This window comes from Grampus griseus, assembly GCF_964374135.1.
Source record: "Grampus griseus genome assembly, chromosome: 13".
Classification (NCBI taxonomy): Eukaryota; Metazoa; Chordata; class Mammalia; order Artiodactyla; family Delphinidae; genus Grampus; species Grampus griseus.
The window spans coordinates 8,536,804-8,560,098 of record NC_139007.1 but is presented as its reverse complement, the minus strand read 5'-3'; the positions used below and the strand labels follow the sequence as shown (position 1 = coordinate 8,560,098).

The 23,295-nt window shown below is 39.5% G+C and overlaps 1 protein-coding gene across 3 annotated transcripts in view; it reads right to left on the bottom strand.

Annotated features, from left to right (window-relative positions):
- The window catches only part of LOC309831936 (regulating synaptic membrane exocytosis protein 1-like), a gene marked incomplete at both ends in the record, with an annotated part of 197,488 nt that overhangs the window by 107,347 nt on the left and 66,846 nt on the right, over positions 1 to 23,295 (bottom strand). For 2 of the 3 annotated variants that reach the window (XM_082669366.1, XM_082669367.1), the window contains one exon: positions 15,380 to 15,460. The exons of the other annotated variant lie outside the window; for it this stretch is intronic. In XM_082669366.1, the coding sequence (XP_082525492.1) occupies positions 15,380 to 15,460 (81 nt within the window). The remainder of the gene's footprint in view (positions 1 to 15,379; positions 15,461 to 23,295) is intronic. 3 annotated transcript variants of the gene reach the window in all.

The following is a 23,295-nucleotide window of genomic DNA, read 5'->3' as shown; positions in this document are numbered from 1 at the left end:
GTTGCGGAGCACAGGCTTCGGACGCGCAGGCTCAGCGGCCATGGCTCACGGGCCCAGCCTCTCCGCGGTATGTAGGATCTTCCCAGACCGGGGCATGAACCTGTATCCCCGGCATCAGCAGGCGGACTCTCAACAACTGCGCCACCAGGGTAGCTCTAGTATACTTTTAAAATACTGCAGAAGCTCATCTTTAATTTAAAATTAACCTTCCCTTTCTTCAAGCAAAGGAAATAAGAGTCCACTTACTTCATATATGAGGAAACTTAGGTGCAAAAACTCATGAGAGTAATTCTGTCCATTCTTCTATATCTATCAGATTTTATAACCTCCATGAATGTGTTTCAACTTGGGGTGAATGTCACGGAGAATGTTACTTAATAACTGATTATATATATTATGTCCACCAAACTCCCAACTATTGTGAATTCAATGAATCAAGAACACTGACATCACAACAAAAGAAACCTATGGAATGGGAGAAAATATTTGCAAATGATGAGATCGACAAGGGAATAATATCCAAAACATATGAACAGCTCATACAACTCGATATCAAAAAAACTAAAAACCCAATCAAAAAATGGGCAGAAGAACTGAATAGACTAAAGAAGACACACAGATGGCCAACAGGCACATGAAAAGATGTTCAGCATCACTAATTATTAGAGGAATGAGAATCAAAACCACAGTGAAGTATCACCTCACACTGGTCAGAATGGCCATCATCAAAAAGTCTACAAATAAGAAATGCTGGAGAGGGTGTGGAGAAAAGGGAACAACCCTCCTACACTGTTGGTGGGAATGTAAATTGGTGCAGCCACTGTGGAGAACAGTATGGAGGTTCCTTTAAAAACTAAAAATAGAACTACCATATGACCCAGCAATCCCACTCCTGGGCATATATCTTGGAAAAACAAAAACTCTAAGTCAAAAAGATACATGCACCCCAATGTTCACAGCAGCACTACTTACAGTAGGCAAGACATGGAAACAACCTAAGTGTCCATCAACAGATGAATGGATAAAGAAGATGTGGTACATATATACAATGGAGGGTTACTCAGCCATGAAAAAGAATGAAATAATGCCATTTGCAGCAATGTGGGGGTCCTAGAGAATAGTATGCTTAGTGAAATGTCGGAAAGAGAAAGATATATGATATCACTTATATGTGGAATATAAAAAATAATACAAATGAATGTATATACAAAACAGAGACAGACTCACAGACATAGAAACAAAAGTATGGTTACAAAAGGAAGGGGGACAAATTAGGAGTTTGGGATTAACACATACAAATTGCTCTACATAAAATAGATAATCAACAAGGCCCTACTGTATAGCCTAGGGGACTATATCCAATATCTTGTAATAACCTATAATGGAAAAGAATCTGAAAGAAAAACTGAATCACTATGCCGTACACCTGAAACTAACACAATATTGTACATTAACTATACTTCAATTAAAAAAAGGACACTACGACATTCTTGTCTTCTAACCTCCTAGAGCACAGCCCAGGATTGAGCAGAAAGGGAGCCATCAGTGGGTCCTCACGTGGATCCTGAAATGAATTACCAGCAGTGCCTGCCTCTGAGCAAGCCTGAAGCTTGGGGTCTGGCATCTTACTGCCTGGCTTCGAATCCTGCTTCGCTATCCGTGGGTGTAGGCACACAAGCGAGTCATTTACATTTCTGCACTTCAGGTTCCTCTTTATAAAATGAAGATAATCATTGTGCTTTATAAAATTTTGTGAGGGTTAAATGCACATGAAGTGCCTAAGACTGAAGAGTATGTGATTGCAGTTATTGTTACCACAGTGGATAGAGAACCAGCTAAGAGCGAAAACTAGACTTTCTTCTGCCCTAACCTGATGCATAACTGGTGAGAGGTTCTGAGAATTAGGTATATATTCTTCTCCTTTGTGATGCTACCATATAAAGTAGCTCTCTCCATTGTGCCAGAGAGACTTCTTTCTTATGGATTTCCCTAAGGCAGCAGAAAAAAAAAGTGTTTATTTTAGGGAATGTAATTCCCTAGAGCTACATGCCTTTTCCATTTCCTTATTTTTTCATTAACTTTCCTAAGGAACTCCCAGGCTCAAATTCTTAGATATTTTTTGAGTCTTTCCTCTCTCTGTTCCTTTCTCTGGTCCATTCACTCATCCCCAAAGCCACTGCTTTTCCTCTCAGATGCTCTCTCTCTCATCTATTTCTTCTTAACCGCGATCATTGTTCTTACTATTATTAACTATGTCTGATCTATTTTAATCATCTACTAATTTGTCTCCTGCTCTCCAGGAAAGCCCTATTATCATCTGTCATGCATACTTCTGAAAAATCCATCATCCTGAAACGTTCCTTTCAACTGGGTACCTCCACGGTCAGATACTTTCATGTGTTCCTGCAGAGTAAAACGAGGTTCTTGATCCAGGACTGTAAGGATGTTTATAAACTGGTCCCAGCCTTCCTTTATCAGTTTATATTCCCCAACTCCTTTGCCAAACATGCTTCTTGAGCCAGATTGCATATTCAATGCCCCCTTTGCCTGACTGCTTCATTCTCACTCTGAACTGTTACCCAAGTCGTTTTCTTAGTCTGGGATGCCCTAAACCCTCCTTTCTATCCAATGACTACTCAGTCTTGATGGAAATCTGAAGTGCTTCTTTTCCCCCCGTAGCTCTTCCTGACTCCACACCACCTGAGCCACAAGTATTGATTTATATACCCCGCTTTGAAAAAATTCCATATACATTTTTTAAGGAATTCACCTGATTTTTGTAAGGTACCTTTTATACCTACAAAGCCACCAACTTATCCATCTACCTGTCCATCCGTCCATCCATCCATCCATCCCTCCCTCATCTCCAACAGTTAAATTATAAACTACTTGAGGGCAGATCCTATTGCTTAACATTATTTTGGGACGCTTCCCTCCCTCATCCTCTAATTTAGTACTGTATTTAGAACATAGCTTGGGCTCAATAAACATTTTTTTTTAATTACAGAAAAAATATCAGATAACATATAATTAAATATTAATATAAATACAATGAAATGCTAAGTATTACTGGCTCTAACAAGTTTTCCTCACCTCCCATTTTGAGTTAGGTTCCTCTGTGCTTTCATGGCAATCTGTAAGCCCTTTCATAGTCTTATCCTCATACTTCATTGTAATTACTTGTTTACCTGTCTGTCAGCCCAAGTTACATCTTCTTAATAGCTTTATAAGTCTACAATATTTAATATTTGTGAAATGCATAATAGATGAGTGCATTCATTTATCTACCCAAATCATTTTTCACTAAATAAATATTTGTTTGCTGCATAGATTGCCAAGGTCCTGGGCATAATCTTTTCCTTTTATTTAATACCTTCCTTCTAATACCAGCAGAAGTAGCTGTGGGTACAAATTCTCCTTTGACTATAAGCTCCCTGTTTTTGCACAACGACCATCTATTCTCCTGGCAGAGGCAGACCGTTCTTGTCCTGGACAAAAGACTCTGTAGAAGAGCAGAGGAAATAGCAGTGATTCACAGAGTAACCAGGCTGGGCCCTGAGGCACAGCGACTTTCTAATAATAATATTGCCGGTATTTATTTCCTCTCTACGTGAGTTTTAGAAGAGAGGTAGAATTCAGTGATGCTCACATTAATTTTAGTTTATGAAAAGATCAGTCATCCCAGCAAATGTTCATTTTCACTGAGCATCTCAGTGGTACATACCAGTGGTTTTAAATCAGGAGCCTACGTCAGGATAACTTGGGCAAATGATCTAAATACACATTTCCTGGCCTCCCTACTCACGCACAGCAGGGAACACTGGATAGATGATGGGGTGGTATGAGGTGGGGTCTATGCTTTTTAAAAGTCCCCCAATGCTTTTTTTTTTTTTTTTTTTTTTTTTGCGGTACGCGGGCCTCTCACTGCTGTGGCCTCTCCCGTTGCGGAGCACAAGCTCTGGACGCGCAGGCTCAGCGGCCATGGTTCACGGGCCCAGCCGCTCCGCGGCATGTGGGATCTTCCCAGACCGGGGCACAAACCCATGTCCCCTGCATCGGCAGGCGGACTCTCAACCACTGCGCCACCAGGGAAGCCCCTCCCAAAGCCTTTTTATACCACTCCTCTCAATAAGAAACAGTAATAAATAAGAAAAGATACAGTCTATGTTTTGACTGGATTAGCCAAAATTTATATATATATAAAGACTTGGTGAATATTTGGTAAATGGATAAAATATTATTGAGATTATTGACTTCCACTTTTGTAGAATAATATTTATATAGTACTTTATTCACAACTCTCTCATGTACTTTACCTCATTTCATACTCAAAAACTCTCAATGAGATAACTAGAAACGATTTTCTTCCTATTCTCCAGATGAGAAAACTAAGGATTTAGGAAGTTAAAAGAACTGGGCCAATGTCTTCCAGCAAATGAGTAGCAGAGCAAGGACTGAAAATATATAGTTCGAACCCTTAAAAAGCTAGAATTTACTCATTATTCCCTGAAGAACTGCAAAATTCTTCTCCTTGGTAATAATGTGGATTACCTGCATATTTTGAATCCGTCCGCTATTATGAACCCAGATAACCTGAATTCTAGACCTAGATCTGCCCCTTTCCTGCCGAGTCACCCTGGGCAAGCCACTTCCCAGGTCCATGTGGGGTCCACCATACGCAGCCCAAGTCCATACGCCCTCCAAGCTTGGTTGTTGACCGTATCATGTGGCTCGACGTAAAGCTGACATTAACTCAGTCGAAGATTTTCTGGAGCTTGTGCAACCTTAGTTTCCTTAGGATATCTTTTAAAAATAATTATTTGGGGGCTTCCCTGGTGGCGCAGTGGTTGAGAGTTCTCCTGCCGATGCAGGGGACACGGGTTCGTGCCCCGGTCCGGGAAGATCCCACATGCCGCGGAGCGGCTGTGCCCGTGAGCCATGGCCGCTGAGCCTGCGCGTCCGGAGCCTGTGCTCCAAGAAAGCAGAAGGGATGAAGATCCACTAAGCTGGCTGCTTGGGGCTGGCCCTAGGCTTAAGGTAAACATGACCTTTCGGCTTCCTGATAGAATCAACAAGACGATAAAGAATAGGATTCAAGTCAGATGCTCTGCACAAGAGGGGGGAAAAATTGCATTTAGCTAAAACATACTCTATTCACAGGAACAAAGGACAGGGACAGTATACAGGGGATAAAGTCCTCCTACATCAGGGTCACCAACATAGGAGCTGCTCAGAGGACCATTAAAAGAGGACCTAGTTCAGTCAGCAAGGGATAATTGGTGAAAGGAACTAATCACTAGTAAATTTCCACAAAACATAGCTGTTACATATAAAACTACTACAGCTCTACTCCTAAAGACAAAAACTCTTTTAATTCCCGAGAAGAAGTCGTCTTCTCCTCTGAGCACTCAGACAGAGATAAACACAATATTATCTTAAAATAGTTACAGCAGAAAGAGGAGCTTTGTATGATTTTGTAAACTGGCATAGAATGACTTGCAGAAACCAGCACATCACACAAAGAGAATGAGGTCTATAAAAGCCAAACGATTAAAAAAAAATCCTGTCACTTCCTAATTATAACCATGAATCGGAAATGTCAGTGTTCTCAGTAGTCTCTATTTTCAAGTTACTGGCTGTACTGACTTTATTCTAAAAGACAAAACCATGTTTTTTTTAGTTGGAACTTTTTTCTATTATCACCTGATCAATATGACCCCTGCTACAGTTGGTAATAGAACTATAGACTATGACATTGAATACCTCTTATAGTATAAGAAAAAAAAAGTGAACTTAGCAAAAATTGAAACTCATCACATTTTGATGTAAACATGTGGCTGAAAATAGTACAGAAACGGCTGCTTGTCTCTGAATAATACCTTCATTCATAATAAAATACATAATAAATACATACATAAAATAAAATACATAATAAAATAGCTAAAAGATCCTTTGCAAACGAAAACATGATCCCTTTCTTCTTGGCTGAATTTTACTCAGAAAAATGAGACACCTTTCAAAAAAGGAGCAACATTTTTAAAAGTAGTATATATTTTAAAATATTCATTTCCTCTAGTGTATCCAAACACCTACAGAATTATTAAATCTATCCCAACAGAATGTCGGAGCGAAAAAAAATCACACAAGAACAAATTTATTTAAAATGGTGAAGTCTAATCATGTTTCAATTATTACTCAATTTTACTTTTCACCATTTTTCACCTTCAGTACTTGAAGGTCTTTGCAAATTTACCTAAAGTGATAAGGTGTGATTTCTAAATTTGTCACTTACATACGCCATTGAAGATACATTGAAGATACATAAACAGGATGCTTAAGACTTTATGTAAGATGTTAAAAAAAATTAATAAATAAAGTAATTAAATAAATTTTTAAAAAGAAAATAATATTTTTCAATACTCAAAATAAATTCTCTATTAAATAATAAAAAAAAGGCTTTATGAGAACATGTTCCTACACACTATGCATTTAATGCACACAGGACCGATCACGCATGACTTGAAGCCCCCTCCCTCCAGTACACAGCAGAAATTCCTCTTCTCTTTCATTGCTTCCAAAGCTTCCTTAAATTCCACTAAAGTTCACTGAATTCCACTTGCTCCACCTCTATGGCCACCAGCAGAGTCCAAACCACCGTCATGTTCTGCCGAAACGACCACAACTGGCTCCCAAAGTCCCTCGTCTTCTTCCCACCCACTGGCCAGCTACATTCGACCATGATCCTCCCTTCTGTGAATGGCTTCCAGAGCTTCTCCACAGATTTACATAAAATCCAAAGGCCTAGATGGAACCCTTGCTCATCTCCTCCACTGCCCACCTCATCCTCGATTTTCTCTGCCCTTCCCTAACCACACTACACTGGTTTCCTTATAAGGTCCACTGCACGTACCATCCTCTCTGTCTCAGTTGCCTTCTGCTGGCTCTTCTCAAGGCCGACTTCTCAACTTTCAAGTCTCTCCTTAAACCTCATCTCCTCCCAGAGCCTTCCTTGACCTTGAGTCTGCTCCCTGAACAGCTTCCCCTGTGTGGTCTCCTTCCCTGCACTTCATTTAGGCTCTGGTTAAAAAGGAAGAGTTTTAACATGTACGTTAGTTTGTTGTTTAGATCTTCTCCTCCTGCATGCTAAGTTCTACAAGGACAAGGACTCTGGTTTGTTCATCATCACCACAAGTGCCTGACGCCAGGCTCTGTGCACGACACAGAGTAAATAAATATTTGTTGAAGGGAGAAGGACTAGGCCAGATTCACTGTAGAGCCAGCAGTGCTTCCCCACCACACACTCTTCCACCAGCTGAAGATGTTCAAGTCCCTTTTGCTCAATGGTACCTTCTCATCCGAAGCTGATTTGTCTTCTTTGACCACACCTGCACTGAGATCAAAATTCAGGAGAATATGGAAAAAATTGAGTATGAAATCTGCAGAACTTCAGGAGCACAAAACACCAGGAGGCTCAGGGGGAGCAGAGGGGCAAGATCAGGGAAAATGGAGAAAAGCGGAGGCTAAATTCCAGCATCCGCTGTCTCTCTCAGACCACTGAAAGGAGCCCCTGGATCCATGACAGAGGTGTGCCTGAGGTGGTGATGGTCTGCCAGTGGGTTGCCAATTTTCAGTGTTAGCCATGGACCTTCTTCCATCTGCTACTAGTGCAAGACACAAAGCTCTGGGCATCAGTACACACAGCCTGAAGATCACGTGTGGTGAGTGGACCTTAAAAGCACAATGACACAATGACAAGGGCTGCTGTCCAACTGTTTACAACTTCAAAGACAATTTTGTCTACTCTGTTATCTACTGCAATATTGATATATAATTTTGCTGTTAGATACGTGATTTTTAATGAAAAATCATATTTTCAAGTATACACATATATGTAGATTTCCCATACTATTATGGGAAAAGTAAATATATTAATACATATTTTTCTCAGTTATATTTTTGGTCCTCAAGGTTGACTATTTTAAAATTAGGTTAACTATAAGCTGCCACATTTCCATGATTAAATTAATTCTAGTCCCATACATGTTGATCCTCAGAAGTCCCTATGTTATAATCAAATCTGAACAAAGATTGTTGTTGCTGAAACAAGCCATGCCCTTGAGATCTGAAAAATTATGTCTCTTAAAAGAAAAATATGGAGGCAGGCTCCCTGTCAATTCAAGGTTGACTCATCTGAAGCTGTGAGAAGGGAAAAGAACAGTGTGTGTGACACACATGCCCAAGTCAAAAGCCTCAAGGCAGATGGTACCGGATGACCCAGTCCAAGACGTGAGTTACCACTGCACAGAGAGAACAATTCTGGAAAAGAGGAAGTAGAAGGGACAAAGACCGAGTGGCCAAGGAAAATCCCGAGACTCAACAATCTGAATTTTTATCCAGACATAAATTCATTTTCTGTTAAATGAATGAAATTGATAATTAATTACAGGACTTATAAACATATAACTAACAAAACAAAAGAAAAATAGGTAAAAATAAAAAACAGTGTATCAAAACCAGTTTCTCAGTTTTTCTAAAGGTAATCAGAGAAACTCAAACCAAAGAATCTCAACAGTATTCAGGAACTTGTATCTACAAGGTCTTTTAGATACTAACTTTCTTTCTGATTGGTCTTTAACTACACAGAACCTAGACTCTGAGGTTACACTGGTAATTTTTATATGATTAAATCAGTCCTGCACACACACACACACACACACACACACACACACACACACAGAGAGAGAGGAGAGAGAGAGAGAGAGAGAGAGATAATGTTAAGTTTATTTTCTGAAAATTAGAAAGCAAAAGTATCTATAACCTCAAATCATGAAAGGTTCAAGAGTTAAATAGAATTGACTTTTGAATGTCAGTTGTTCTGAAGATGTGGGGATTTCATATGATACAGTTACCTATACATACATACACAATGATACAGACCCATTACAAATGTTCAAACAAGAAGGAACTTAATAAGCATTTTTAAAAGAAACTTACAACAAAGAGAAGATGATGGCACCACTGGTGAAGTCTACCAAACATCTGATGAAAAATTATCTTTCACAAACTTTTCCTAAATAGAATAGTAGGGAATACTTCCAAGTTCATTCTATGAGGCTAGTATCACCCTGATACCTAAATCAAAGACATCACAGGAAAACTACAGACCAGTACCCCTTATAAATACTTACACAAAAATCTTCAAAAATACTAGCAAATCAAATAAAGCAACAAATAAAATGGATAGCCAAGTGGGAATGCAAAATTGTCTCAACATATGAAAATAAAGCAGTACACCATATTGATAAGATAAAACACAGAAAAGCACATTATCATCTCAATAGGTTCAGAAAAAGCAGTTGAGAAAATCCAACGTCCTTTCATGTTATGAACACTCAACATACTAGAAATGGAATGAAACTTTCTAAACCTGATAAAGAATATATACTAAAACCCCATGACTAATATCATATTTAATAGGGAGAGACTGAAAGCTTTCCCCCTAGTATCAGGAGCAAGACAGATATGTCTGCAATCACCACTTTTTGACATCTGGATGTCCACATGCAAAAGAATGAAATTGGATCCCTACCTCACACCATCTATGAAAAGTAACTCAAAATGGATCAAATACCTAAATGTACAAGCTAAAACTAAAACTCTAAAACTTCTTTCTTTTAGAAAACCTAGGGGTAAATCTTTATGACCTTGAATTTGATAATAATTTCTTAGATAAAACACCAAAGCTACAGGTAACCAATGGAATAGAGAACTATTCAACTTCATCAAAATTAAAAACTTGTGTTTCAAGATACCATCAAGAAAATGAAAAGACAACTCACTAAATGGGAGAAAATATTTGCAAATCATTTATCTGACAAGGATATAGTACTCATCATACATAAAAAAAACTCTTACAACTCAATAATAAAGACAAATAACCCAATTAAAAATGGACAAAATATTAAATCAATATTTATCCAAAGAAGCAATACGAATAGCTAAAGAGCACATGATAAGATACTAAGCATCATTATTCATTAGGGAAATACAAATCAAAACCACAATAAGATAACCATTCACACACTCCACACCTACAAGACGACTATAACTAAAAAGACTGACAATAACAAGTGTTGACAGGATGTAGAGAAATTGGAATCCTCTTACATTGCTGGTAGGAACGTAAAATGGTGCAGCTATTTTGAAACACAGCGTGACAGTTCCTAAAACATGTAAACATATAGTTGCCAAATGACTCAGAAGTTTCATTCCTAGGTTTATACTTAAGAGAACTGAGAACACACGTACACTCAAAAACTTGTACATAAATGTTAAAAGCTGCTTTATACAGCATACAAATTGGAAACAATCCAAATGTCCATTAACAGATGGATAAATTAAAAAGTGGTATATACATACAATGGAATACTATTTGGCAATAAAAGGAATGAAGTGCTGATACTTGCTGTAACATGGATGAATCTTGAAAATATTATGCTAAAGGATGAAAAACAGACATAAATAATCGCATATTATATGATTCCGTTTATATTAAATGTCCAGAATAGGCAAATCCACAGAGACAGAAAGTAGGTTCATTTCTAGAAGCTGGGTTTTGAGGGGAATAGGGAATAGTGCTAGTGGATATTAGGTTTCTTTTTGGAGTGATCAAAATATTCTGAAATTACGTAGTGGTGACAGTTGCACAATTTTGTAAAAGCTAGTAACTTTTACACTTTGAAAAGGTGAACTGTATGTATGGCATATTAATTTTTTCTTAATTTTGAAAAGCAGTCAATCACCAACAAAAACAAAGGAAAACCAAAAAAAGACTGAACAGAAATATGATCTATGTACCTCTCTGGATTCGACTTATTCCTGATCATGTCACCGTCCACAGGAATGTAAACATTGTCTAAACATAGTTTTCCCTTGGCTATATACTCTTTTTCTAGATTTCTGCTTTCACATTCCAACTTTAGCATTTCTAATCTGACCAGCCATCCCAGTTTTCCCAGGACTGAGGGGGGTTCCCAGGACATGAGACTTTCAGCAGTAAAACATGGAAAGTTCCAGGAAAACTGAGACAAGCTTGTTCTTGTCTGATTTTGTATAATTTACTTAATTCCTTTTCTCTTTGTCCTGTGATGTTATCTATCCTGCCCCTTCCATTCTTTCCTTCAAACTGACACCTTCTCCCTGTGCTACTCCTTTTTTTTTAATCTTAAAGTATTTTAATAATGAAGTTATTTCTAAAATTCACTTTTTGGAGACATAAAATTAGTCTTATAGAAGACATACTTTTTAAGCTCTGTAAAACAACTTTGAAATTAAATTAAATTTATCATAAACTATTTTCTATTAAATATGTTTTAATTTTATTTTTTATTGGAGTATACTTGATTTACAATGTTGTAGTAGTTTCAGGCTTATGGCAGTGATTCAGATATATATATATATATATATTCAAATTCTTTTCCCTTATAGGTTATTACAAAATATCGAGTATAGTTCTCCATGGTATTTCATTTATGTTAATGGTTTTATTATAAAGCAATTGTTCACAAATTAGTATAACTCATCTAAGTCTCTCTTGAGTTTGAGGTATGAATAGCCAACTGTCTTTGGATGTTTCAATCAGAGATATCTTTGGACACTAATACATACATCTAATGCTAAATCTAAACTAGTTTTACTGCCTAAATTAACTCTGACATGATCACATCCACTCAATCTCTTGAGATAAAGTGAGTTATCTCCTCTTCACTTTGCTGTATTATCACAGCTAATGAATCACTGTACCCTAATTACACCACCCGGCAAACATTCTCAAATCTGCCCTACCCCCTACCTCTCCTGCTTAGACCTGCTTCCATCCATGGCTGGAATTGATGAGTAGATAAACGTTTCTCAGACTTTTAAAATCCATGATCACTTTGAAAAACTCAAAAACCCCATAATGTTATGTCAACTTTCAAATATCGTATTAAAAATAAAACCAAAGACAAGACCCAACATGTAGCTTATGTCCTCCAAGTTAGAACAGTGTCCTCTTCTTCAGAGATGTCGGCGCTGCGCCTTCTGAATCCTTTATTTCTCTCCCACTCACCATCCGTCACACACGCACTCTCACCCACACAAGCAGACAACATACAGATACGCACACGTGGACGCTCACAGGCTTCAGCAGTGAGTACATGTTGTAAATCATCCCCCACAAGCTGATGTTTTGGGGCCTCCAGGCAACTGTTTCCTCCTTCTGGAGACCGTATTCTAAAACTGCTTCCTATTCAACTACTCATCCTTCAAAATTCATATGAACCGTCGCAGGCTCTGAAAGTCCTTCTCTGACCCCGTCAACCACAAGGAGATTGAATCATTTTCTCTGTTTTAAACATACTTCTAATGTTGCAGATATCATGTAGTAATACCATTGAGTGGATTACGTAATGCTGCCCCCAACTTGGGAAGGAACTGCTTTATCTATGCATCTTATACCTGAGGAATAGCAGCCATCAAACTCAATTTATTGAACTCCACTAATGTTTTCAGTACATTTATTACTTTGATTAAGTGATGACAACTTAGGCAGCATGCTTAAAATATGGGACATTTTAATAACTGAAAAAGAATCTTCCGAGAGTTTACACACACAGTTATCAAAATATAAAGTATATTGACATGTGCAGCCATCAACCTAGACTTGCAAAATAGAAGATACAAGTGACCCAAGTACAGTCACCCTACTCCCTATCCACCCACTAATAATCTATCTCTGTTTTCCTACTCACTATGCACAATCAACATCTCCTTCTCCAGACTTCTCATTTTCTCGTCACACCTATAGAATTAGAGTATTTCCACCCACTTATATGCTAAAACTGTTATGGCAAATGCCACCAATGACCCCTCTGTGGCCAAATTCAATGCACATTTTTTTTATCTCTTAAATTATTGATTTTCTGTGGCATTTGCTACTGTTGGGCATCCTTCCTGAGTCCTTCTACCACCGTGGTTTCTCCTGCTTCTTTGACCATTATTTCTCAGCTGAGCCAGGGGAGCTTCTTCCTTTACCTACTCCTTAAGCATTGGTTTTACCCAGGCGCTCTGTTATTTTTTCCAACTCTGTACCCTTCGTGGATGTTATCTAGTTCCCCAGCTAACTGAGTGCTTCAGGTTCATGTACCCAACTTTTTCTTCTACAGGTACCCTTAGGTAATGCACGGGTGCCCCAAATCATCGTATCACAATCTGAACTCCTCACTGCCCAGCTACCCATAGGCCTGATTTGCTTTTTTATCTCCCCATCTCAGCTGGCGGTCCTCAATCAACCAAACCATTGAAATGACAGCCCCCTAAGCGCTTTCCTTACAAAGCATATTCAATTGACAACTAAGCACCGCCTGTCTGCCTTCTTACTAAGCTCTTGAAATGTTTCCTTCCCACACCCTCTGCTACTCCTGTAGGTCAAGACCTTCTCTGGACTGTTGCAATAGTCTATTAATTGACTTGCTTGTCTCCAGCTGTGTCCACATCCTGTTCATATTCCATTATCCCTACTTCTGCCAAAGTAAGTAATATATATTTTATATAAACACACACACAGTGCAAATCTGACTAATTAAAATCCATCAGTGCATCATCATAATTTAAACAAAAATAGGGTGAGCGAAGGGATTGTCAGAAAAGAGGATCCAGCAAGATGACAGCTGCTTCTTCTCAGCCACTCTATTCAGAGGGGCCACCAGGAAAGTCCCACTAGGTGCATGGTAAGTTACAACAAGATTTCCACAACTAAAGTCTACGGAGAGCAGAAACAAAGTAAGAAAAAACATTATCTAAAGTCTCATTGGCAAGAATGCCAATAGCTGTTTCACATCTAATAATTCCAGTTTTAAGTGGACATTGGAATAAGTGGGACCAATTAAAATGGAACCTCAATATGTGGAATAAAACACATCTTAAAATCAACTTTAATTCCTCAAAGAACTTTCCCCAAAGTTGCTTGAATCCTAATATAAGTAAAATGTTTTCTAATGCCTAGAACGTAAGATGGAAAGTGGGGATCATTATATTTTTTATGAATTATCAACCAAAGTTCCACCATCAGGAAAAAGGCTTTATAGCTAGAACATTTATAGAAAAAAATGGCAACATCATTAAGAGTACTTCCTCCAACTTAGAACTTTAAAAAATGTAATTATAAATCATTTTTACTGTGGCTAAATCTAAATTATTTGTATTCCTTGAAAAGTACTGACTAAATGTAGAAGACAATATTCGAGTATACTTATTGAGATAAAGTCTATAACCCATCTATGGAGCCTCTTGAAATTTATTTACCAAAATTTTTTATCCTAAAACATAAATAATTTTGAATCTGTGATTGTATGTAACATACAAAATATAAGCATTTAAACGTCGTATTTAATTTCAGTCTTTGCCAATGGGAATAAAACCGACATAGCAAAAGAATTACAAAAATTTACTTTTCTTCTCATAGCCTTTTGACAATCTTCTTACTTTATTTTGGTTTCATTTCAAAGAATTCTCAGACAGCTAAAAAAACCTATAGAAAATCACTCTCAAGACACATTTCTTCAATGGCTTTTGCAAAAAAACTTGGAAGGAGACATTTCCCCGGTAGTAACTACTTGGCTGTAATGGCTATTATAACAGCACTGCTGAGACATTTTCAGGAAATGTTTAATTTTTCTTACCAGGAGCATAATTCTTTTCAAAAGATTGAATATATCTTGCTACTCCGCAGAATTTTAAAGCTCTTCAAGTGTCATCTCATCAAAACCCACATTTTCAACATAGTTTACTTATTTGGTTTCTCCTCTAGTTCCCTTAGGTTGGTCATTTAACCCTTCACGTATCCACACTCGGGGTTACAATAACAAAAACAAAACCAATGGGCCATCCCTCTTTTAGATTGTCCCTTACCTTTAAATGACCCAGTGCGAGGTTGGCCATGAACTAGCTATGTACTTCCCTTATTCACAACAAGTAAAGTAGCCCTTTCTGTATCTTTTCTCCATATTCCTAGAGTCTTAGGCTCCGATCCACATACATTCTAAATCCAAAATGTATAGAATTTCTGACACCCTAGAGCCCTAAAAAATGTGTCTCTTTCCTCTAATTAGCTTTATGCTTCCCATATGACATTAGAAACAGCACTTAATAAAGATGCTTGATACACAGAGCTCCTGTTTCCAGATCATTTTATCTAATTCAATAGTAGCTTTTTACCCCCCAGAGACCCCAGAGGAGCCACAGTTCGTACACCCGCATGCAGTGTAAATGAATACATATGTAACCAGTGATGTGTGTAAGAGACGACATTTTCAGTCAATAAAACCAATGCCATACTCACGGTGAAGGCTGGTGGGGCTGGTGTTCAACATTTCTTGGGGTTTTGCAGGCAGCAGGCTTCACCATGTCCCTGACCACACACCTGGGGCGCATGATAGACAGCACAATGCACTATTAATTATAAAACGGGGAGAAACATCTGGAAATTAAACATGGTACTGAAAACAAGTCTAAGGGAAACTCTTTGCAAACCCCTTAATGTTAACCTGGAGTCCCTGGAAAGCCCTGGGGGTTGGAAACCTTCAACTCAGCCTTCCAAGAGCTCAGTTACACCCAGATGAAGTCCGTGCTGGCCTCGGTATTGGATTTCCCTTTTAGTACCAATAAAATGATCGTCAGCAGCCTTCCCCATAGGAGCAAGGCTACTAAAAGCTCTGGCCTCACTGTATGAAGACATCTGAAAGCTTAAACATAGGAACGGCTGTTGTGTTTAAAACGCGCAGGACGTTCTGTGGCTTTGGCTATTTTACTAAAAGACACGGACTCTTGTTTCACACCCTTTATCATACACAGGTCTTTTTCTTTATGAAAAAAGAGATCTGAGAGCCTTCAAGACACCCCCCAAGTTCAAAATCCCTTCAAGCTAAGAAAAGAGGAAGAGTCAGAAGGAAATGTGCATAAATAAAGTGTGTGTATGTATGCGTGTGTGTGTAAAATAAATAGAGAAGATACCTGCATAATGTGAAAATAAACAGGAAAAGGTCTTTGCGTCTTATGTTCTCCATCAAAGAATAAATAAATGCAGAGGATGGATCACAGCTCCAAAGGGCAGCAAGAGGAGATGCCTTTAGCCTCATGTCAACAGGGCTTACAGAGTGCTGGAGAGATTCATTGGCATAAACAAGAATACATCCCCTTCTGAGGCTGTCCTTGGATGGCTCAGATGTTCCTTCACTTCAAAAGCTTTGAAACAACCCTTGCTTTGAATAGGGAAGCCCTGATCATAAAGCTGGGGCCCTACATCTCAGACTTTGCTACATGGAAAAGCCCCTTAGGACACAGCATTCTCAACCATGAACCTGGTTAACGTTCATGGCAGCTTTGACTGCCCTTGGAGGTTTGACTACCCTGCTGATGTTTAAGGCCAGTCATGTTATTCCAGAAGTGGATCAGGGGTGAGGCAGTGGCAGATAAACTGCTTTCTCAGAGCTAAAAGCTGCACGGCAAAATTCTCCACTTCTGAAAGAAATGATACAGAGAAACATGGTGGACACAATGCATGGAAACGTGCACACACACACACACACACAGAGCTCATTCCAAACAAAATCAAGTGAGACTTAGAAATCAATGTGTAATGTGACGAGAAAAGAAAACAGGGCCATTTCAAAGCCTTCCCTCCTGGGCTCAAAGGAAAGAAACACAGTGTTTGTCTAGTGCAAGTGCTAAACTCTTAATGGACTGGTCACCAGTCAAAGGAGGAGAAGGTCACTCAGGCAGCAGGGTTCAGAGAACATTCAAGCAGGCAGTTGCCAGGGAGAAGTAATACCCCAGGGTTTCTGAGCTCTGAAATGTTAATATAACTTACACCAGTACAGCGCTCAGGAAGTTACATTTCATAGCACTGGGAAATCTTTAGCAATTCCCACTCAACTAAAAACAGCCCACGCGGTATGTTGAATCTACATGCACTGGTTTGCGAAAATATCGGAAATACCACCAACTTTGGAAAAAAATTTGAAGAATTGTATCTATGAGAAACCATATGCAACCTCTGTCTTAGTTCATTACTTTTTTTCTTCCCCTAAAGATTCAGGTATTTAGACAAAGCTTTGGGTAAAAAAGAAATCTGTCACTTAGAGTTTTCCTTCAATATGCTTTTAAGTAACTCTTTCTGAATAAATGTGGAATGTCAGCCAGCACGAAGGGTAGGTTTCTAAGCAAAACGCATTTGTGTGTGTGTGTGTGAAAGACCATGTCTATGTAAGGAAATTCTCATCTAATCTCAAGTACTCAGTGGTCTTGTTTTAAAACTATAATAGCTGGCATACTTCACCTGTCTGCACATGCTATAGAATCTTCTAAGTAGAAACTTGTATTTCTGAACTTTAAAGTTTCATTGGATAATGAGAATAAACACACCAATACTCAAAAGCAATATACTTAGAATTTAAATGTACTTAATTTAAAATATACTTACTTAAATTAATTAATATATTTTATTTTTAAAAAACAAGAAAAAAACATATTTTTCATACTGACCTATAATCCTAACCTCAGTTCCAGAGTGAGGTAGCTAGCTATTGAATCTGTTTTCATGGAGAAAGCTGTCTGATTGATTCAGATTGCTAGTTATTCAAGCAATTTGAGGGAGCTCTAAACTATGGCAATATGTATTCCTACAACTTCTAATTTGACTTCTTTTAGCTGAAATTGCTTCTAGAGAAAGAGAAGGAAAAAAACCCTACACTCAGAACAAGATACATAAAATAATACAATGCACTCCTCAGAATTTTGTCAGCCTGGGTGGATGAGCATTTCTTTAAAGTTGTAATTGGATTGTTGTGTCTGGCCTATTGCGGTTTGAGGGATAAACCATAATGGTGCTGCCAGTTGTAATATGTGGAAACTGTTCAGCTCCAGCAGTTTCCATTCTCTCCCAGGCATTAGACTTATTATAATAACACGGACCCCTCATACTTTAAGAAACACAAGAGTGTTATGTCAGCAGGTTGTGGTGATCAAGGGTCTTTCTTACGTATGATTTATTCCTTCAGCCAGACTCAAGGAGGCCACAGACAGGCCACAATGCCAACTTCCCAGAACGGTTATGGATGGAGAGACCAGGAGTCCAAGGTGGTGACCTCTTATTCTTGCAACGTCTTCGGTTATTCAGGGGGTTATCAGATGTGGACTCTTCACAGCCTCGGAAGCGCTTGTGAGCATCCCTCACCACTCAAGCATCACTGAGGATTTATGCAAATGAGGCATCCTGCAAGCATCTCAGGGAAGCTCCCCCTGACTCCGCCCTCCACGCGGCTGGGTTTTATGAATGACTGCAATCAAGGCTGAACGGCTGCCAACTGCCCACTCTTCCCTGCACGTACACACAGAGAAACCTGCCCGGCCGCAAGCCTGCAGACGAGGCCGTGGCAACGCTTTCATCCCCCCAGACAGGAATGAAATGTGCTTGCGGAGACTTAAGAGTATGTGAATGAAAAATTCTCAATGCCTTCGAAAAACACAATTTACATAATTACTTTCTCTCTTTTGAGTTTCCATTTTGGTGCCTGCAGTCACCAGCCCCCTTCTGCCTCCCCCTCCCTGCAAAAACTAAAAAACAAACAAACAAAATCTCACTATTTTATGAAATTTTAACTCAACTGAACTTGATGACAGTGTCAGGAGTCTAGTGACTGGGCAGTGAGCTGTCACATAGATGATGCCACCTTTGCATTTCTGTTCACATCTTTTGGGTTTGGGAGTTTACTCGGGTTTCTCCTGTCATTGATGGAGACAATAAACAGTGCTGGGGGAAGTGTATGTGTGCTTGAGGGAATGAAACACTTTTCAAATACACAATCTTCTAATTTGCTGATCTCTGATCAAAAACACAGAAACAAGGAAAAACGGGCAAGAAGAGACCTCAGGGGCTCTGTAAGCAGCCATTTGCTTCTAAAACTCTCATTCAGCGCTCCAGACTCCTCTTCCATAAGACATTACCCAAAAGGACCCAAATATCTGCAAAATTCCTGTCTCCAGCCTGACCCTCTCTAACTCCTGACATCCAACCGTCTCCACAACACTTTTGCTTGGCCTTCCAGCAGGCCTCTCAGAATCAGCATTTCCAACTGGAATCCACCCTGCCCCACACACCTGACCCTCCACGGCCATCACCATCTTGGCTGACTGTAAATAGGTTTCTCTAGCTGTTCAGGCCAAAAGCTTTAGACTCAAAGCCTCGTTTCTCTCACACCTGTGTCCAATCCATCACAACGGTTCTCCTTTCCAAAAATGTGCAGAGTCTGTCCATTCCTCCTCTGTCCCCCATGGCCATCCTGGTGGGGCCAGTATGGTCTTTTCCTTGGATTCCCACAATAGACTTCTCCCTGGCTGCCTGAAAGAGACCCTTTGGAAAGATAAATCAGATCGTAACTCCTCTGCTCAAAATCTTGCAGCAGTGCCCCAGTTTACTTACAAAAAATGCCAGAGTCCTTAGAGTATAATCTGGCCTCCTGTAACTCCCAGAGTTCTTCTCCTACTATCCCCTCCCCAGCACTCCCCGCCCCATTCACTCTACCCCAGCTGCAGTGGCCTTTTCTTGTTGGTCTTCCTCAGATGTACCAGGCTTGCTTTTGCTCAGGGCCTTTGCACCAGCCATTGTTTCCATTGGGAATGCTCCTCCCTGATACGGGTAAGACTAACCCCCTCACCTCTCTGCAGTCTTGGCTCAAACATCAGTGTTTGGTGGTTCCTACTCTGATTACCTGCTTATGACTACAGTCTGCCCCCACCAGACTTTCAGTGCCCTTCACCTTGCTCTACTACTTACTACATGTGCCCCTCCCCGGGGCCTCCACCCAGGCTGAAATACAAGCTGCTCAGGAGGAAGGATCTCTGTTTGCTTCAGTGACAAAGGTCCAGAGCCCAGGACAGGGCAGGATGTAATAGTCACTCACTACATATGTGTTAAATGAATGAATAAGATAAAAAGCTGTTAGTACTCTAACATGCTAAAACACAGTGATTTGCAAGAGATTTAGGTAATGCTTTTTTGCAAGATTACAGCATATTTCTATAAAATATCTGCAAAATATAGATTAATCCATGATCAACACATTTTATGATTTGAATAATCCACTAAATTTGTTTTTATATGGTTTGACTGAGGGTCATTCTCTTTCCAAACAAGAAAAAAAGACTTATTTAGTGTAAAACACTCTTCAGTGTCACATTATTGCTTTGAACAAATGAGACACTATCTAACATTTAGTATACTGCTATTTTATCAAATAAAACTTTAAAATAATTAATTGTACATGAGGTAATTCCTTAATAGTAAAGAGAGAAAATTAATCCCCTTTTCTTTTGATTTTTCTAAACAGGGTAGGAAAATAAGAAAAACTGTTTACTGTCATCTATTATGTACTAAAATGTCCACAGATATTTAGATAATATCTTATTTAATCTTCACACTGCCCTGCAAAGGAGATGCGATTGTCCCATTTGACAGATGAAGAAAAACTGCTAAGATCTAAGAGATTAAATTTATTTTTCCAGTGATAATTGGAAAATGTTGATATTTTAAGAAGCCAAGATTTGTATCCAGGTTTGTTTGGGACCAAAGCTAACGTCCTTTCCATCATTCCAAGGAGCGTTCTGACATTAATACTTAAAAGATAAATGGAAACTAATAAAAATCAATCATGAAGTTACAGAGTCCAGCATCCTCTGATATGTTTCAATATCACTGATTTCATGACATAGGTACATTATTGAAGCTATTCAAATAACCTCACATAACTGAGTGTTCTTGAAACAGTATTCTAGTATTTATTGCAAGACCATATTCTCCAAATATATCAGGAGAACAATGGTGATAGCAGGGTGTCAGTTTGGCTAAATTGAAATGCAGAGTGGCCTTGAGACCAGTGGGAATGTGAAGTGCATGGCATGTCATCTGGTATAGAGAAAAGCAGTTTATATAAGAAAAGGAATCAAGAAAGCGAAAGAGATTTAAAAGATCATTTGCGAGACACATATAATTCAATTGATAAAAATCTTTTCAAAAATGTTTTTCAAAGGAGGTCATCAAAAGTGATCTTCTCATCTCCACTTACAAATACTAAAAGAGGAAGAGCTGAAAAATGTTATTTTACAAAATGAATTTTAAAAATTGCATATTCATGTCAACTTAACAGTGAACCAATCAGTATGATGACTGTTACCACTAAGATGAAGACGAGACAGTGAAAATTCTCTACCAGAAGGGGAAAGTGGATGTTGGTATTTTGAAAAGCCAGATGTACTAATCACAGATCATCAGGGCCTGGTCCACCTCTGATGTATATTCAGGGAACCCTCAGAAGCTACGTAAGAGTGACTTTTATTTTAAAAAAGACACGGAGGACAGGCAAGGTAGGTTCCTAATTACAAGAAAAAGGAAACCATTTTTCACAGTGAGTGGTGAGGGCTATTAAACCTCCCTTAACCAGGCCAGGAAATTAGTCACCAAACCAGACACAAAAGTATAGGATTCTGAAATAAAGGTGATTACAAGATACAGATTCACTACAGAGAGTAATGGGTGATTTTAAAGTTTGGAAAAACAAATTTTTCAAAGACTGATAAGATGGTGACCTAAATGGGAAGGAAATCTAAAAAAGAGGGGATATATGTATATGAAGAGCTGATTCACTTTGTTATACAGCAGCAACTAACCCAACATTGTAAAGCAACTCTACTCCAATAAAAATTTTTTAAGTTTTGATAAGAAGGAAAATCATAGGCAAGAGGTCAAGTCCTTGGTCTTCTGGGTTATTCACACCTGCCTGTTTATCACCTCTTATGTCTCTGGAATGCTTATAGGCGTAGTTCTACAAGGTCCTAATATTGCCTCCAATATGGAAGCAGTATGGCCAATTAACCTCTTTTTACCCAAGCTATTATTCTCTGTTAACACAATCAGTTTCTTTCTCCAGACCTTTGGATTTATATCTGCTACCATCCCCCGCATGCCATCCTGTTGACAATTTCCTACTTACTAATCTGTGTGTATTCTCCAACAGTCACCTGCTGCTTGCAAAATACAACACAACTTTCGAAAAATCAAGATCACCAGAAAATACCTTCCACTAAACCTGCAAGAGAGAACGACTTCTGTGCATTCCACAGAGCGGGGGGGGGGGGGGGGGGGGGGCGGGGGGGGACCCTCTATCTAGTGAGAAGCACGGGACTTCCAGAGGCAGGAAGCAGCCATAGCGTCAAGGCAGCAGGTCCTGAACCCTCCAAGGGTAAAGAGAGAGCAGCTCCAGTGGAAAGGCGGATGGTTGAGGGGAAAGAGGGTGATGTGGAAATAGAGAGTGAGGATAATTGCTCAAATGTCGACAAAAGGCGGGTTTTGAGAAAAGAGGCATGAGGAAGGGAAGACGGTTTTCTATGTCTATGGGCACAATTCTAGGTGAGGGAATTTGCTTTGGGAAAGACAGAAGCTAAAGGGATGGGGGGAGGGGCAGAGGACACGGGAGGGGCACGGGGGCGGGGAGTGGGTAGGTGTTTAGAGAGGAAACGAAGTTGCTGGGAGACTGAGAGGGATGGCAATCAAACAGGAAACAGGTAGGGGATTTGTTCCCAAATTGCCACCTTTCATTGGACCATAACTGTCGCGTCCATTTCCCCCCAGAAAAGATTCTTGCAGGTTAACGCGCCATGAGATTCATTCTGAGAAGCTTTTGGAGAGTGAAAATCGTCTCTCCACCTCTCCTCCTATTTTTAACTCTTCTCCTAGAGGCAGAAACTTCTGCTCAGAACTCCCTCCTCACTCCTACCTATGCCAGGGGTGGGAAGAAGGCTTGAAGAAGCACCCATCTCCCAGCAGCAAGGCAACAGCATTTATGTTTTCACTAGTGAGAAGGGCTACCACATCTTACAAGCAGGAACGAGTTGGCCATTTCCTCCTTCACTTGCTGAGTGGAGCCCCCAGGGGCCTCTCTTCCCTTCTTCCTGACAGTCCAGCCGTCCTGCAGGAAGCAGCCTGGACAGAGCTGGGAGGAGCAGACTCTGCCGTGTTTCTAACTCCATCTGCTTCTTTCCCACTGACCCAGGTCTACTCAAGCTATGTAGGTAAACACATCTGAAGCCTGCTTAGAAGACTTGGTCCTTTAGTTTCAGAGTGAGTTAAAAAAGCAAAAGCAAAATCACCACCACCACCTCAACTGGGAGTGACAGTTCACAGCAGTAAGAGAGAACATCAGAAAA